Source organism: Puntigrus tetrazona, chromosome 3, assembly GCF_018831695.1.
Source record: "Puntigrus tetrazona isolate hp1 chromosome 3, ASM1883169v1, whole genome shotgun sequence".
NCBI lineage: Eukaryota > Metazoa > Chordata > Actinopteri > Cypriniformes > Cyprinidae > Puntigrus > Puntigrus tetrazona.
This window is the reverse complement of record NC_056701.1, coordinates 22,723,159-22,740,927: the sequence shown is the minus strand read 5'-3', so window position 1 is coordinate 22,740,927 and position 17,769 is coordinate 22,723,159. Positions and strand designations below refer to the sequence as shown.

General features: G+C 41.7%; 3 protein-coding genes across 7 annotated transcripts in view; all 3 read right to left on the bottom strand.

Moving 5' to 3' along the window:
• The window catches only part of hoxb3a (homeobox B3a), a 51,664-nt gene that overhangs the window by 24,609 nt on the left and 9,286 nt on the right, over positions 1 to 17,769 (bottom strand). For 2 of the 5 annotated variants that reach the window (XM_043230201.1, XM_043230254.1), the window contains exon 1: positions 7,055 to 7,599. The exons of 2 other annotated variants lie outside the window; for them this stretch is intronic. The gene's annotated coding sequence lies outside the window, so the exon portion shown is untranslated. Of the gene's footprint in view, positions 1 to 7,054; positions 7,600 to 13,918; positions 14,053 to 17,769 lie in introns of those variants that run through there. One more of the 5 variants, XM_043230208.1, reaches the window with a different exon arrangement.
• Positions 257 to 4,989, bottom strand: hoxb4a (homeobox B4a). Its single transcript, XM_043230295.1, has 2 exons — positions 3,074 to 4,989; positions 257 to 2,037 (listed from the first exon to the last, which is right to left on the bottom strand). The coding sequence occupies exons 1-2, from the start codon at positions 3,495 to 3,497 to the stop codon at positions 1,721 to 1,723; spliced, it is 741 nt and encodes a 246-aa protein (XP_043086230.1). The 5' UTR covers positions 3,498 to 4,989; the 3' UTR covers positions 257 to 1,720.
• The window catches only part of hoxb5a (homeobox B5a), a 4,137-nt gene continuing 1,137 nt past the window's right edge, over positions 14,770 to 17,769 (bottom strand). Inside the window, exons 1-2 of the mRNA XM_043230282.1 lie at positions 16,524 to 17,769; positions 14,770 to 15,911 (exon numbers count right to left, since the gene is read on the bottom strand). The exon at positions 16,524 to 17,769 is cut by the window's right edge and continues 1,137 nt beyond it. Coding sequence (XP_043086217.1) covers positions 15,664 to 15,911; positions 16,524 to 17,103 — 828 coding nt within the window. The 5' untranslated portion in view covers positions 17,104 to 17,769 and the 3' untranslated portion in view covers positions 14,770 to 15,663. The remainder of the gene's footprint in view (positions 15,912 to 16,523) is intronic.

Genomic DNA, 17,769 nt, shown 5'->3' with positions numbered 1-17,769 from the left:
TTTAGAATAAGATTACAAGGCGTAATGTACCGGGATTACTCGCAATGCAGCGATATAAATCACCAGAGAGATATGCAGTGATCTTTAAGACGGGAGAGTGCTACAAGGCTAACGAAAACGCGCCGTGGCAAGCCAGATTCAATTAAATCCTGTTTTTAGCTAAACAAAGGGCGGTGGTATCCACACGTACAATACATGTGTGTGTAAAATAAGCACATCTAGCTTTAAAAGCCACAAGAAGACATGACACGTGAAGAAAGATTATACTTTTCCGCCATTTATTAAATTTCTAGAGCTATTTACATGTAACAAAGGTAAACAGTGAAAGGTACAAGCAGAAAGAAGACAAAATACAAACATGTAAGAGGATAAATTTACAATTCATCAGCGAGGAAACTGATCTTTGGAATGTATTAATAATAATAATAATAATAATAATAATAATAATATAATTATAATAATAAAATAACATGAATAAAATTAAGAAAGGAAGAAAGAAAGAAAGAAAGAAAGAAAGAAAGAAAGAAAGAAAGAAAGAAAGAAAGAAAGAAAGAAAGAGAGAGAAAGAAAGAAACGTGGTATGTGCACATATCTATGTACCATAAAACAAAACGAGGGTGGTAGTGACATAATAAAGAATAAACGAAAATATAGTGTATTTATTCATGCAATATACGCACCTTTCTCTATACACCCTGGCCACATTTAACTTAAATTTCATTTCAACTTACAAATGCTGAGATTAGCTATTGCAGATATTCGCCATTAAGTCCGAAGAACTTAAAAGTTATCACTTCATAAAACTAGACAAAAAGAAAAAACAAACAAACAAAAAAAAAAAAGAAATACAATTGAGGTAATTCAAATAGTACTTAGCAGTGCTCTCATTAAAATGCTTTGCGTTGTACCGGTTTTGGTTATGCATATCTAGCCGTCCAGCTTCATTGAACTTTTATATTATATTTAATACCAGCTAATTAGTAATTTGCTGTTCTTGAACTGAAATGCGCTAAACAGGCGAGTGAAACGAGTCCCTGCGTTTTTAACACGCGCCGAATGGACCACACGCGCCATAAACCCGTCAGTCCCACCGGCGTCGCGTTCGAAATGCAAATAGCAAATGCAAAATAACCTAATTGCTACAAAATACAAAACTTCATATCAGTTGAAAAACACTCGGCTAGTTTTTTTTTTTTTTTTTAAAGCCGGCGGAATAAAGGGAGTTAGAAAAGGCTTCTTGACGAAACAGAGCGACTCATTTATTAAGCACAACGCTAGACGTCGAGGTAATGGGCAGGCCTACGGTTCATCCTTTGTACCACAGAGTAAACATGACAAATGGGGCCGAGTTTGGCGTGATTAAAGATGAAACGCGGATCCATCTTCACCAAATCTGAAAACTATCTGCCGCCTTCTGTGCTTAGGGAAGGGGCGAGTGAGCAGGAGAGGCGTGCGGGGGGGGGGGGAGAAAAAAGAAAAAATGGGAACCAGACTGGGAAGGCGACCCTTCTGTAGTAGCATTTCGAGTTCGAGTCTTCACCCATTTTAGTGTTAAAAAGATGAACGCTTTCTTTCCTCCACATCTTCCTCGTGTTTTATCCCTGTAATTAGAGCGCAGGGGAGAGTTGGGAGACACGACGCGGGTAAAATCCACGTTGTACGCTCCAGAAAATTAGATTTTATAATTGTACGTGTTTTGGGCAACAGTGTATATATAGGGCTATAGGCTCGGCGGAGGTCCGCTCGCTCGGTTCTGACTGCTTCCCAGCGTCGGGCCGCTGCTCGAATTGGTGTTGGCGGAGCCGCTGCGTATTTTGGTGTTGGGAAGCTTATGGTCCTTCTTCCACTTCATGCGCCGGTTCTGAAACCAAATCTTAATCTGTCGTTCGGATAGGCATAATGTATGGGCGATCTCCACCCTCCGTCTGCGAGTCAGATAGCGGTTGTAATGGAACTCTTTCTCCAATTCCAAGACTTGCTGCCGCGTGTAGGCTGTGCGTGAGCGCTTGGGTTCACCCCCTGAGTAGTTCGGGCTCACTGTTGAGATACACAGAGCGACACGTTACAACAACAACAAAAAAGTATAACACAATCGCACGCGCACACACACACACACACTCGCGCGTACGTAGACACGCACACTCCAGTTCACGAACAATCAGATGCACAATACCCTGTGGTGCAATAAACGTATTTACGCGTGAAAAAAAATATATATCTGCGCATCGGACATTTGCAAGTATGCAACGCGACTGTTTAAAGGTTCGGTTATGCAAAAATGGCAAGCAAAACAAAAACAAAAAAAGTGGCCATTGTCTATTTAAGATAAGCAATCGCACGGTAAGCAAGCATAAACGTCCAGATTTTATTGCTTAGAATGAGTCAGTCGTGACAGCGCGAGATAAAACAATAGCGATATTGCGTCTTTGCGTAAGAATTCATAAATAGCGCGCATTCGGCATTTCGCTACGAGGGAAACAGCATAATCTATAGCTGGCTATGGGCGACGAGCGATAAGCCGTGATTTTGCAAACATGCACGTAGCTCGCCCCCTTTTCAGCGCACACCGTGGCCGCTCTGTGAATACAAGCACTAATTATCACGGAATAATAGTTTGTGAAAGAGTCCGACTGTTTGCATTGCCATCAATGTTTTATTATCGTCCTCGTAACTATTAATTTTTTTTTAAACTCCCATAAAAAACTTTTTTTTTGTTATTAACGATAGTTAAGTGACAGCGTAAAGCACACATTGATCCGTCCAGTCGCTTAAAATCAAATTACTAAAACATAAAACCTAACTTATGGATTGCGCGAGAACTCGTAAACCTCTTCTCGGGAAAGAAATTAGAACGAGAAAGTTGCACAGACCCCGAAAGAGCTTAAAGAAGGAGCGCAATAAAAATTTATGGAGGGTGTAATTATATTGCCCTGCAAACAGACGATCGTAAATCTCGACCAAGGGCAACTTCATAAGGAGAGCAATAGATTTAACGCCGGACATTAGGCTTTCTAAAGTGGCTGAGCTGTCTGCGCGCGGAAACGCTAGTAAAGAGAAGTTTAGCGGCACTTACCGATGTTTACGTGGACTTTTTTCATCCAAGGGTACACCACGGGATCTTTCCTTGAAGTGACCGTTGAAGTGTTTTGGCTAGTGGGAGTCTGACCGCAGGCGGGCGGAGGGCTCGGAGTTACCGAGTCGCAGTGATGGCTTGGTTCGGGGACGGGGGTCGAGAGCGCGGTTGTGGGTAGAACGTGACCCCGCGGAGAGATGACCGCGGCGGGCTGCCCCGGACCCTGGCACGATGAGTAGGGTGGGTCGGCGCAGCCCGACCGCTGGTGGTAGATCGACTCATGCTGAAACGAGGGGTCTTGCCTCTGGGCGCTGTAGTAGTCCGGAGAGTGACTGGGTAGGTAGTCGCTCTGGGAATATTCCTCGCAGGGTGGAAACTTGGGGTCCACATAGTTGGAGTTGATCAAATAGGAACTCATGGCCATTAATTTCTTTGAATTGCACACAAAATATACTAAAATTTATATGTATCCCTTTACTCGTTTTCCTGTTTCGTAGAACCCTCCTACTTTCTGTCAAGTGAACAAAGTTAAGGGTCCATGTGACATCGCCAGCCAATGGCGTGGATCTTCGCGATTCCCGGATAAGGAAATGGGATTAGCCAGTTTAGACCGCGCTCGTCAACTCGCATTTCGGAACAGTCCAAAATCCCATAGTTTCTCGCACGCAGCTACGCGCTCGATGAGACGCTGGGTGAATCAAAACAATAACAAGCGAGAGCAGACGCCGCGCAAAAAGGCACGCCGGATTCCAGCGGCCCCGCAGAAAGTCACGCCCCCGGTCCCTCTCGGTTCATCCGCGCGTTGAGAACATGACTGCACCTCTGTAAAGAGCTGTTTCAGATCTGGCGAGCAGAAATCCTGCTTAATTTTTTTGGCCGGTGTTCACGAAAAGCGGTACCAGGGGAAAGTGATGCAAGAAGCTCGCCTCGGCCGAGCTCTTAAATGCGCTCGCTAATAACGGCGAGAGAATGGTCGTGGCGTGAGCGGCGTGTCAGAGATGAATCTGGGCTTGTTTAAGATCGATAGAAAATTCATCAACTAATTCAGGTTACAAAGCCTCCTAAATCACAAAGGAGACCTTCTGCATTTAAAGGGAGTCTGCAGTCATTGGGCTCCGAACAGCGCGTTTATCCTGTATGCCCGATCTACACACACTGAATAGTAATAGATGTGCTCCACTCACTATTAACACCAGAAGAAAATTCGAGCTGTTTACTCATGATGATGTTTGAAAGCCATCGCATTCAGACGAGCATTAATCGTTTTTTTCCCCCGCCATCGTTTCGAATTCTTTTTAAAGAATTCTTTTTTTTCGAATTCTATAAAAGTCTCCCGCAATGCGCGTGACATCACGAGCGCGCTGACGTTCCACGCCGCGATTTACAGGGGGAAAAAAACAAAGAAATAAGGAAACTTTCGTTCCTGCTACGATACCCCGCTACCAGAGAGTCACTAATAAACAACCCGAAAGTTATTTTGTCATCTTCTTTGCCCGATGAAGTCGAAATGTAGCCTATACATCAACTACATACTCCCCTAGATACGAATTTGTGACTGTGCGTCTGTTTACACAAATCCGGATCTACAGGGTATATATAGATGACAGGTATCTTCTTGACAGGCATTGAGAGAGCCTGCTCACCTTGACAGTGCCTTCCCAGTGTCAAGTGTTGCACCTGGAACGGTCTGCCTCCAAGGATATCAGCAATCTGTCTCGCCACTTAATGGATCGGCGCTTCCTTTATAAACTTTGCTAATGGTTTGTGGTAAACACTGGAGTTTTTCTTGTACGTTTATCCCATGCGTAGAAACTTAAACACACGAGCACAGATGGGAAAATGGAATTTTCCTGGCCAACTCGAGCTCTTCGTCTCTCAGATAAGCACCGGACGGGTCGAAGCACACACCTTTGTCGTCTGGCGCGCTGATTTTTTAGCCAAAATCCGACAGGAAAAAAAAAAAAAAGATCGTCGTTGAAAACTAACAAAGCATAAAATTACTGCAACTGTTCAGCGTCTGTTCGCGGCGAATTTTAAAACGACGAATTAGAATACGAAGCGCGTACAGGCCAGCGAGTATAAAGCGACCGCGACAGATCTGAAACAAAGGTCAGAGCGAGCTGAAGCAGCCCCTGGAATAAAACATGTGGCTTTTATGGCAGGTCAGCTCTGTTTGTCGCCGGCAAACACCGGTCAAACGGCGAATAAATAGCGAGGTGAGAGGATATAAAACAATAAAATATGCACACAGGACAATGCCAATAGTTCTCTAACCCCCTGACACCGAGCAAACATTTTATGACTCCTTAAACACGCGTTTCTTTCACCGAGCGCTCGGTCACTCGTTTCACGAAAAAAACGCTCTTTAATAAACAACTTTATTCATTTTAACGAGCTTCTCTTTGTTTCGGGGACGCACCGATACCTCCGGGCTGGTTTTTAGGTGTGCAGAAAAGGTAAGAGTGCCTTATTTAATTCTACAGTGTAAGTAAGGGAAATTAGGAAAGTGGAAAAAACCGAAAACGCATTCATTTTTCGATACCGCCGTTTAAAATCATCGACCGCGTCCGATTTATTACAGCAGCAAGGAGTCAGTAAATCTGCATAAAATGAAGGAGACGCATACGATTGCTTTCACTGCATATTGATCAGCTTGCCACATTTCATACCTTAACGAAAAGAAACGTCTACTACGAACAAGTTACTAGAGTTACTAGCTATCTAGTAAAAAAGTCACTAGATAAACATAATACAATTAATATTGTGTCCAACGAAACTCTTATAGCGTACCAGAATGCTTCAAATGAACAAGCACCATTTGACAATACGTCGTGTTATTCACTGTAATTTTCCATCGGGCACTTAAAAAACAATGGCAAATAACTAACAATTTAAATGGACATATTTACGTTTTAAAAAATCGTTCAGTAAATCTCAAAAATTGTAATTATATCGGAATATATTATTAAACCACATATAATAATTAACATCAGCACACATTGTGTGTCTATATATATATATATATATATATATATATATATATATATATATATATATATATATGTGTGTGTGTGTGTGTGTGTGTGTGTGTGTGTATAAATTTAAGTCTGGTGGGTTTCTGGAGAGCCTTTGTTCTTCTGCGGCACAGGCAAAAATGCACTAAAGATTATAAATCGACTCCAGGGTACATACACGGATGAAACCTATGAATACTTGTATCGATAGAACATCGAATAGTATCGAAATATTCTCCAACGAAGGAAAATCTTTTTTTTTTTTCAGTTTGAACGCGTATAAAAAAAAATGGTATCCTATCAAAGAAATCTGCAGCACCCCTAGCGTTTGGCAGTCAAAGCTCTGGCATTTTCTCAAACGGGCCTCAGCCATATTCAGCCCTTTTTATTCCACCTTGCCCGATTCTTGTCTTCTCTCTCAATCCACTTTGATATCTGCTCGGCAATAGCCGTCGATCTGCCCGCGACGAAGCGGCCTGGCACCCGTGCGCGGGTTTAAAGGCGTAAATAACGTTCGCACGGGCTCGGCTTTTACTTCGAATACGCCTTATTTCGCCTTTTATCGATGCAACAGCGGCAGGAGAAAGTTCAGCCTTAGTGTCCACTCTAACCCTTTCACCCCCTGAAGTCCCCGACCTCGCCTTCACCCCCGCGCGCCATCTCCTTCTAAAAGCCATGGGGACCTCGAGCCATCTGCCTCATTATGGGGTTAATGTGTACACCGACAGGCATTCAAAGCCGCGGCTCGGAGACTATAGCCAAGGTAAATATTCACCATATAAAACCCACACACGCAACAGTGCGACTCCGTGGGGCTCGAATTCAAAGTCATAACTCCGTTATGATAGGAGGGGGACCCGTACTCTCGCCACGGTGCGCGCGCGAGCGAGCACGTGGTCCGCCCAAGCAAACACCTGCAGAAGACAGCGCGGCGATATGCAAATGAAGCGCCTTTTTCTTTACTTACTTTTTTGGGGATTCCGAGCGCCTCGCCTCTCGTTTCGGTCGCCCCTCGCCCGCGTCTCCTCTCCCTTCGCCGTGCGCGCTCTCCGAAAGGGATTGTCGCCGCTCCAAAGCCCTTCTTTTGGTTTCAACCGTTCCTGCGAGTCCCTCCGTCTGAACACCCCCTCTCTCTCCTTTCTCCAAAGCCACAGGTTTAGCCCGTGACCTCGCCGTGATACCTTTGCGCGCTCAACTCCCTCTCATTTCCGCGGGTCCCCTCGAGCTCCTCTTTAACATCATGCGACGACAACAAGAGAGGCGGACATCGAAACATCCGAGAAAATCTTCGACCGACCCGAGAGCTCGGGGAAAAAGCACTAATAAGAAAAGAAAAAAAGCCACGGATTTCGACAGCAGGAGTCATCACGCCGTATTTTTCGTTTTGACGCTTTATCTCGCTGGCAGCAACTAGGGGCTTTCCCCGCACAAAGCAGCCTTCTCCGTCCTAAAACGACTAAAAATAAAACGCACGTTAGCCTCGAGCCGCTGCGAGCTCTACAATAGCACCGGGCGATATAAGGCATTTTGTTGTGGACTCTCAAGTTTTCGTATTAATCTCGCACTTTGGCAGTCTTTGTTAAACAGCGAGGCGTGTCACGAGTCCCAGTACATTTTAATATTTGTTAGACGCGCTGACCTCCGGTTCACCCCTTCTCCGGGTCTCTCCCACTCTAAAGGTCTATAGTAATGCATGCATAGTTTGCGCGCTCATATTGAATTGTGCCCAGGTCATTACTTTGAAGAAAAATGGCTCGAGAAAGGGGGTCATTCGAAAAGGCTTTATAACCCACAAATCGGTTCAACCATAGAGCGGTTCTTTATTTTCCCGAGTTGTATTCAGGAGGCTAAAGGAGATATTCAGCGTGGAGCTAAAAGTCCAGACAACAACAAAAAAAACAAAATGCTGTTTATTGCACGCACTGCTAAATCGCAATTTAGTATAAAAAAATAAATCTGTGCAATATGCAAGATGTTGCAAGTTCGTTCATTCGTTAACTATATATATATATATATATATATATATATATATATATATATATATATATATATATATATATATATATATATATATATATATATTTTCTGTGTGTGTGTACAAAAAAATAAACAGTGGGTTAATCTGCTCAAAGGGTAACGACAAATGCCTCTTTGATAAATAGCGTTATGTGCTATGCGTTACGTGGTCTAAATAATTGATGTATTAGTTTAGAACTACATTTGAACATATTTCTAAAGCGCTCGATGTCGCAAAGCAAAAAAAAGGTCGCTATAGCCCCTTAACCGTTTTAAACTTTGCGGCGTCGAGCGCTTTAGAATATATTAAAATATAATTCTAAAAAATATATAGGCTATGCGAAAATGATTTAGTCTTCTAGTTTTAAAATGTGGATTGCTTTATCGAGGAGCAGTTTGAGAAGCACGTGTTTTAATTTTTTCATAATGTTTTAATTTTTCAAACGCACACACACACACACACACACACACACACACACACACACACACACATATATATATATATATATATATATATATATATATATATATATATATATATATATATATATATATATATATATATATATATGATAATGAGGAATAACACTGCCCAGCAACGGCACATGCTTGGATGGAATGGAAATTAATTCAGTGAACTCTAGCTGAACTCCAAATGGGACGAGTTTTCTAATATAATTATTCACCACTTACGTACGTTGTTTCTGAGAATACCAAGTCGTTTAGCTTCACATCATCCTGACTCACCATTGCACAAAATGTTCTCGCCAAAAAATTAATATTCATGGCCAAATTATCAATAGCCTAGATTCTTGTCGCTTTTCAACGCTAACATATTCTGAACACGCCTCTAAAATCAATATTTAATTTCTCAAAAACATCTAAACCCAATCTTTTCTCAATCCTTTCGCCTTGTAGAAAGTTTATATTTTTATGTGTAATTAATATATATATATATATATATATATATATATATATATATATATATATATATATATATATATATATATATATATACAGTATAATATAATAGCAGGCCTTTTACTTTACTTTTACTTGTTTAGTTGTTGTTTTTTTTGTTTAGTTTGTTTTCTTTTAGCCTACTTTTAGTTTTGTTGTTAACTTATTCATGAAGATTGGTGGGATATGTGATATTAAATGATATGTGATATGATATGATATGATATATGTTGGCTCAGCAAATGCGTTTCCTAAGAAAGGGAAATGTGCTTCTTAAACAAATATCCTTTGTTTATTCGCAACTTGTCTACATTTTAAACATGTAAACAAAATACAGCAGGTGGTCTTCCGTTTCGAGTGAGGAGAATGTGATCAACAAACAAAAATGCGGAATACAATAGGACTTACGTCAAAATAAAAGGAACGACGTCTCTGAACTAGTTTTATTCGTTTAGAAATCAGAGGAAAACAGCTGCGTGGCGTTGAGGGCGCATTCAGCGCGTTACAGTCACCAACAGCAAGCTTGATATTTTATTGAAAAATGTATAGGCATAAGTTTCTTCTCACGTTCCCGTGAATAATCAGACATAAATTAAGCGCTCGTATATATAGGCAAACTTAATACGTAAAGTTAAAAAAGTTAAAATTATTATTTTAGATAAAGAAATTCACAGAGTTCGGACTTTTATATATAAATAGATTTTATTTTTATATATATATATATATATATATATATATATATATATATATATATATATATATATATATATATATATATATTACAAAAGTAATGAAGTTTACAATAGTTTAAACAATAAAACGTAAGGCTTTTTTAATTATTTCTGTATTAAAAAGCCTCAAACACAGCAACCCTGTTGTATTTTTGACAGGTAAACATCAAATTGATTTTAATGATATTTTCGGGAGTCACGTTTCTAAATCTAGTCTAATATTTGGCCTTATTCGTCTAATAAACAACCCGCCTTTTTACAAAATACATGACTGCGATACAATAAAATAAATTGGGAATAACTATGGCAGAGTTTCTCGGGTCTTTTCGTTGACGTCCTAACCTCAAGAACCGATTGTCTTTTTTTCTCTCCCTTTTTCTCGGGAACGTGCTTTGTTACCAAGTCGCTCTTCTCGGCTCCGCTCTTTCTATCATTTTTCTAATCTTTTCAAAAGAGACAGTCTGAAACCCCTCACTCCCCCCCTCTCCCCTTCTCCCAATTTGCCATTGACATCCAGCGATTGGTCAAGCGCAGTGAGTCGACAGCCAACGACCGAGTCACGTACTACGTAAACTTTCGACCCCTGAACTTTTTGACCCCGCCAAATCTCGCGCCACTTCTGACGAGAGTACGCTCACCTTCTCTCGCCCCTTTGGGTTAAACGCGGGGAGAGAGAAGGGAGAAGAGACAACCTTGTGCCTAAACCATAGCTTTGCGCTTCCTGATTCACGACGAAAGCGTTGAACCGGGCTGGCTCGCGAAATGCTGAGCGTTAGATAGCACGTTTCAGATCACGACAAAAAAAAAGAAAGAAAAAAAGTCGGATGCAATTTACAAACGTGTTGTATGCTCATAATTTAAAATCTCGTATTTCTGAATGTTTTAAAAGCTTTAGTCCTTAGAAGAGGACGCCAGGCGGAAGCCAGAAGCCTCAGACATCATGATCTTGGTCTAAAGCGGGCTCTGCTGGCGACGGAGGAGAGTTACACCAGAGCATAACTTCAGGAGGAGAGCCGTGTGTGATATGCGTTTAATACAAAATAAATAAAAATAAATAAATAAATGGGGCGATTTACAAATAAGCCAAATAAATATTTTAAATATTTAAAAATGGAAATTAAAAAGGAAACATAACTTTTGATTTATTTTCCGTAAACATTTAGTGGCATTTAATTTCATTGAGCTAAAATTGCAAGCACAACTTTAGTCACGTTTTACATTTTAATTGGAATTATTTCTCAATAAATGCTCTATCTGTGGTTACATTAACAACTATTAACAACGATACATTTGGTGTTCGTTATGTCATTTTATCTTTCGTTTATTACAGCCTATTAATGATTAATGCACATGCAAAACATTTGAACGAAATAAATGTGCTCTTTTTTAGCTTTAGCCCACAACAAGACGGTTTAAACATTTTCATGTAAATTAATATGTTTTTATTGTACATTATATGCAATCCGTAATAAAACAGCCTAGTTTTTTTGTAGAATATGTAACCAGGTGTTTTGAAAGATCTAATCTTAACAGGCAACGTCTTAAAGGGGTTATATGAATATGGTTTTTGTATCGGTGGCTAGTGGTCATCCGCCAGTCCACCCTTATTCTTCCTCCTCTTTGAATTTCTTTAAGTGCATTGCAGCTTGTTTTCCTATCGGCTTTGAATCGAATCGAATAATTAAAACAAACGAAACAACGATACGAAAACTGCATTTAAAAAAAAAATGTTAGGACAAACGAAGCGTAATTCTGCTTCGTGGGCCAGTGGTATTGTTTCGCGCTTGCGCCTTCGCAGCAGTGCCCGTCTGCTGACCCCTGGATGATCCCGTCCGTATGCATTATGGATGAGATATGCTCGCAGATCGCCCCTTATCAATATGCAAAACCATCAGTCTTAAAATTGCTGTTTAAACGTTCGAGATCGCTGCGTCTGCGTGCTATAAAGCTTCGTGGAAATCGTAGAAATTGATTTTCAGCATCGGACGCTTTTTGCAGTGAAACGTCCCGTTAAATAACCTGCATCGGTAAACGGCTTTCTTTGGGCTAACTTTCGCAGTCCACGTTCACAGACCGCAGTCTTTGATCCCCCGGGTTTGTGTCAAAACGTATCACACACACCCTGCAAATATTTCTCTGACGCACAAAACACACCTAGAATTAACGCCCGGTCGCCTTAGTGACTCACAGCACATATAAACACTCAAGGGAAATTGCTATTCCTCGTTTTGCATTGTTTCGTATTTGCATTGTATGCTATAAGCACGGGCTTCGTGATTGCGGGTGACCTCGGTGTTTTTAAGTGACTTTCTAGAGGAATGCGCGTGCTTTTTTTTTTTAAAGGAGGACAGAGCCCTCCCCGCTCATATCATTAAAAAGGAAGCTGATGAAAAATGAAACGGTAGCCCTCGACTCATGCTCTCGACCACAATTTCGCCTTCCTGTTTATGGCCTGAAACTTCCTAAGTCTGTTGCTCGGACATACCCACACACACACACACACACACACGCGCGCGCACACACAAACTCTCCAACTCTCCTTCCCTCGCGCTCTCTCTCTCCCTCCTTCTCCTTCTTTCTCACACACACACACACAAATGCCAAATGGAGGGCTATAAAATCTGTAACACTCATTGAAAGTAGGCTGTAAAACATCCTGAAAGCTTAACATTTATTATTTTGGAGGTAATGTTGATGTTAAACGCAGGGGAAAAGCAAAGAACCAAACAAGTATTTCATAAAAAAAAAAAAATAATAATAATAAGCACGAGGCATTCAATTTTCGATTAACTTAAAACGTGTTTTTAATAAAGGTTAAGGTCTGGCAAGCCGGTGCCAAAAATCAATGTCCAGCATATTGTATTACATATACATATGCCACAGGCTTTTTTTAAAAAGAGCCCACAGTTTGTAATGAATACGCAATTTAAATACGCAATGTAGTAAATAGCTAAAATATCACTCGTATTAATATCCACTCAATAACTGAACAGATTATTTAATAGCATTGAATGATGTTAGGAAGCAGTTTTGAATTTGGTGTTAACTACGGCGTTTTGCATTATGCTTTGAGCCTTGTCAACTCTAACTGTAGTGAAAGGCAAAGTTTGGTGGGATTTCCAGGACATAACAGAATAGTTATTAAGTCTTAGTTTCTCTGTTGCTACAGATAAGGGGGAAAAACTCATAGGTCCACTGCGCTGCCTTGAATATAATATACGGCTCTACTCAAACTGTATACTTGAGCTGAACTCGAACTGACCTCAAGCGACAAAAGTGCACCGAGAGAACAATCAAAAATATTCATTCAGAAAGTATAATTGCGCCGAAGGAGTTTCTATATTATCATAGCTATTTGTCTATGATCAACACATGGTTATATCAGAGTCCAAGCAAACGCTTTGCTCCAGTTGTTGCCCGTTTACCAAAAAAAAAAAAAAAAAAAAAAAAAAGTACAAGTATGTGTTCCTTACGCGCTTCCTCCTTGAAAATACAGGGGCGGGGAAGGAACAAAGCTTTGCTTGTAGAACCTTAGGGAGGCATATTGTCATATTGTTGTCTGCGTGTGTGTGTGTGTGTGTGTGTGTGTGTGTGTGTGTGTGTGTGTGTGTGTGTGTGTGTGTGTGTGTGTGTGTGTGTGTGCGTGTGTGTGAAAGAGAGATCCAGGGAGATGGTTTTCACCCATTTCGTAAAAAGTATTCTCCACAAAGCGCAGCTAACAAGTATAAAAAACGTCAAAAGCTTTTAAGAGAAAACCAAACAAACAGCGTAACAGGGGGAGAAATATCATTTAAAACGGTTTAAAATAGAGAGAGAGAGAGCCACACGCGCACGCGATTAATATACACAACTAAATAAACCGACTACAAAGTAGTTTTCGCTACAAATAAAAACTTCTCAACGAAGTTTTAAAAAAAAATAGTTGACCATATGCTAATGGTCCGTATGTTAATTCGCTGTACTAGCATACATGAATGCGTACGATGCAACTAATATCTAAGGAGCTCTTCTTGCACCCACAGAAAGAAAATGATTGACACTTCTACTTGAGACATACCCCTCCTTTCCTTCCCACATCTTCCTAGATCAAATCACCGGCCAATGCAGCCTTAAATTGAACTTACTTTGACTCGGCACGGTCCACTATCCATATTTCCGCCTCCGAGCGAGTAGAACCGGAGAGACGTCGCACCGACCAGACACTGGCACCGCAGTGGCCTACTGGTACGCTCTTCCTCTCACAACTGACCCTTTAGAATCCCCTCGAAGCAGTTAAACCGTCACTTGCATTCTAGAATGTGAAATATATAGTACATTGTCAACTCCCCAAAACCATAAAACTAACTTTATGGACCCCACGTGACTTTTGAGAGCCAGTAAGGGGTATCTGTCTGTGGCCTGGGCGATTTTTACGATCTAACTTCAAGATAAAACGCTCATCCGTTTGACATGTAAATGTCATAGCTACTTTTTGTATAGTTTGGGCAAAGGGAAAAGCAAAATTACAAAAGGCAAGCGGCCGCTGGCGCACCGCGGGGACCTCCGCTCGGCTCTCGAAACTTAGAGGTAGAGAAGAGTTGGGCACGCATGGTAAGTTTAAAGGTTCAGTGCTTGTTTACTAGGACTCAGAAATACGGGGCTAGACGCAGCAGAGCGTTGGGAGATTACGCAGAGCTTCCAGAGATTGTGTGTCGTTTAGAATTAGCGGGATTGTAGAGAGGTGCACTCGTGCACGCGCCAGGTTTTGGTGAATATTTCTCCTGATGTCTGTTTTCGCTTTCAGCGTCCGAGCTGAACACGGTTCAAAGATCCGCACTGTGGCGTAGCCCAAAAAAAAAGCGTTTCTCTGGCGTTTGAAGGACCGCGCGGCATTTCGTTTTTCAGAGAATATCGCGAGTGCGTAATCGATAACTGTCAGACATTGACAAGACTCGTCTCGATCGTGCGCGGACGGAATAAGTGTCAAGAAAAAGTGTCAGATTTGAATATGAGGAACTTTATTTTTTACTCCAAGTTAAACTACAAACAAATACAAAAAGCTTTTTTGGCAAAATGCTAACAGGCAGTTCGACATGACATCGCTTTTTTATTTCTTTTTTCTTTTTTTTGCCGTTCATTCTGCCTACTACAAATAGCCAACCGATCACAATAAAAATGTTCAATATGTACATCCTTTTTGGAACATAAACATGATCCAGTAATATACAATTACATATTTGGAATACAACTATACACACGTATGAACGGGTACAAGAACCTAGCGAGGGCTATTTACACATTAGCTTTTTTTTTTTTTTTTTTTTTTTTTCTTCCTTTCTCAAAATAATCGGAGAATCTGAACACGTGACGAATCGAACGCGATTATTTAGACAATGATTAAACAGAGGAGCGTGAAATATACAGAGGCTTCTGCTGAATGTACCGCAGCCGCCACTAAACTAGAGCTTCACTTCATACAAGGGCAGATGCGTTTCTAAACTGTAAACTCAAAAGGTATACACGTGTATAGGTAAATAAGTTATAACATTTAAGAGCTCACATGCTAACTCTCGAGAAAGCATTAACATAGCACTTGACACATAAACAATATTCATAACAAGAACATCAGGCGGTATATTGGTAGCTTCTTTCCCCTTCAGTTTTATTTACTTGCCAAAATCATAGTCACCATAGTATTAAAAGAACAACATGTGAACACTAATCGTTTCGTTTCGTTATAGCAGTACCACAGTAGAATTTTAAAATGCCTAAAACATCCATAACATGCCGAAAGGTGCCGCGATGTACAGTACTCTGTAAGTAATGTTTTGAGACCTATTTTTCCTCGTGATTTTCTCTTGCACACCACGCAGCAGCGCACGGGGTACGGCTACGGCTGGAAAGCGCTGCCCGCGGTAGCCAGACTCATGCTCTTCAGTTTATTGTCCTTTTTCCATTTCATCCGCCGGTTTTGGAACCATATCTTAATCTGACGCTCCGAGAGGCACAGAGCGTGGGCTATCTCTATCCTCCTCCTCCGGGTGAGGTATCTATTGAAATGGAACTCTTTTTCCAGCTCTAGCGTCTGATAGCGGGTGTACGCAGTTCGGGCCCTTTTGCCGTCTGGTCCAGTCATATCTGGATAATGTGGACAAAACGCAAAGGGGAATAAAGATTAGCGAGAGTTGACCTGCACATCATTTCAACAACAGTTTCACAACTTTTGTATGTGTGTGTGTGCTTTAGATGCACATGAGTGACACGATTTACAACCGAACGCGTACAGGGAAATCACCAAATGGTACACTGACTGCACAGCGCCTCGCCGTTTGTTTTCGTTTCGTTTCGCTTCTTAAAACCTCGATATTTCGTAAACGCAACGCAGCACCAAACACTCTAAATCATCGCTATACGCGTTGTTTCTTCCCCCCCCCCTCCTCCGCCGCCCTCGCCTTTTACCCCGCGTTCTTTCTCTCCGTTTTATTAACCGTTCTCCCGGCGCCGAACTAAACACATTCCCGCACACCGTAAAGCCGAACTTTTCGCAGAAACGACAACTTGTAAACCCCCCTGCCCTCTCTTCCACCCCGCTCCCGTTCTCCCCTCCACGCTTGATAGATTTGTGCCACTTTCGGAGAAACGTAAAAATAAAAAGGCTTGTTACCGACGCCACGCGCGAGTCAAAATCGGAACCGAACGCGCCGCGCGTTCGCCAGCGAACAAAGAGACGTAAACATAATACGTGTGTACCATGGCTAATATGTAGTTTCCTCATCCAGGGGAATATCTGGGGAGCTTGGCCGTCGGACGTCGCCGAGGTAGTGGAGGTCGCCGTGGTCTCTTGCTTCTGTTGCGTCCGGTTCGCGGAGTTGTTCGCTCTGTGCGACGCCTCCTCGGTCTCGGAAGAAGCGCTGGCCTCGTCGATTTCTGTGAAATGTGTGTTGTTGGTTAGATTATTACCCGCAGTGGTGGTGCTTTGGTCGGAAGGGGGCGAAGAGCCTTTGGGTCCGAGGCTTTCGCTGTTGGAACAAGGCAGCGGCTCCGGAGACGCGAGCGAGCAGCTTGACGGCTGCCGGAATCGCGTCTCCGGGGCTGGAGACTGGAAGACCCGGGAGTTGTCCCCAACCGCCCCAAAGTGGCCAGTGCTGGTTGAACGATTGACGCTTAGGTCCATTCCATTGTAGTTGTAGCCGTAAGAGCCTGAATGCATGGTGCCGGAGTCCCTGTACGAGGCGTTCATAGCGCTGCTGCTAGTTCCATAATTTAGTAACTGATAGTCAGGGCCATTTGGGTAGCGCCCTGAGAACGAGTTTACAAAGTAAGAGCTCATTTAGGTTGTTTTAGAGGGCTTGATTTGTAGATCTTGGTCGTTATAACGCTGTGCTTCACGATTTATGATGTATTAATGAATTATAGCAATGCACTGTACTTCGTTTTTGCTATGTATGCGGCCAAATATGGGGGTGGGGGTGCGTTTGAGAATCACGTGCTTTTGTTGACCAGTCGTAAATTCTCACTGATGACTTCAAGAGGTAATTCATGCTCTATGGTTACAAATGATGACGAGACGGGGAGTCGTTAGACTCGAGTCAACGTGTTCCTCCCTTTGCAGGGATTTGCTGCATGTAAGCGGACAGCGTCACCTACTGGGAATACTATTTATTGCACGCTGGAAATATATTTTCAGAGCGCAAGCCTAGTTTTATCTATTTAAAATGGGAATAAAACCGATCTCTTTTGTAGTTTGTTCGCGATATTAATAACGTTTAGTGTATTTATTGACCATTAACGCATACAGAAATTGCCCAGAAACTACAGGTTGAAACGTGGGCTGCTTGATATGCAGAAATCAACGCACAGTTAACTGTCACATCGATTAATAAAATAAAAAAATAAACTATTACGTTTTAACATGGCGAGAATATAGTATGATGCAGGTATTGAAATGATAACAATTGCAATATTGTGAAATCTCACGGCCACTTTAGGCATTGAA

Coding starts and splice junctions, on each gene's coding strand:
- hoxb4a (XM_043230295.1), bottom strand. CDS start 3,497: ATGGCCATGAGTTCCTATTTGATCAACTCCAACTATGTGGACCCCAAG. Junction 2,038..3,073: donor AAAAGTCCACGTAAACATCG/GTAAGTGCCGCT, acceptor GTATCTCAACAG/TGAGCCCGAACTACTCAGGG.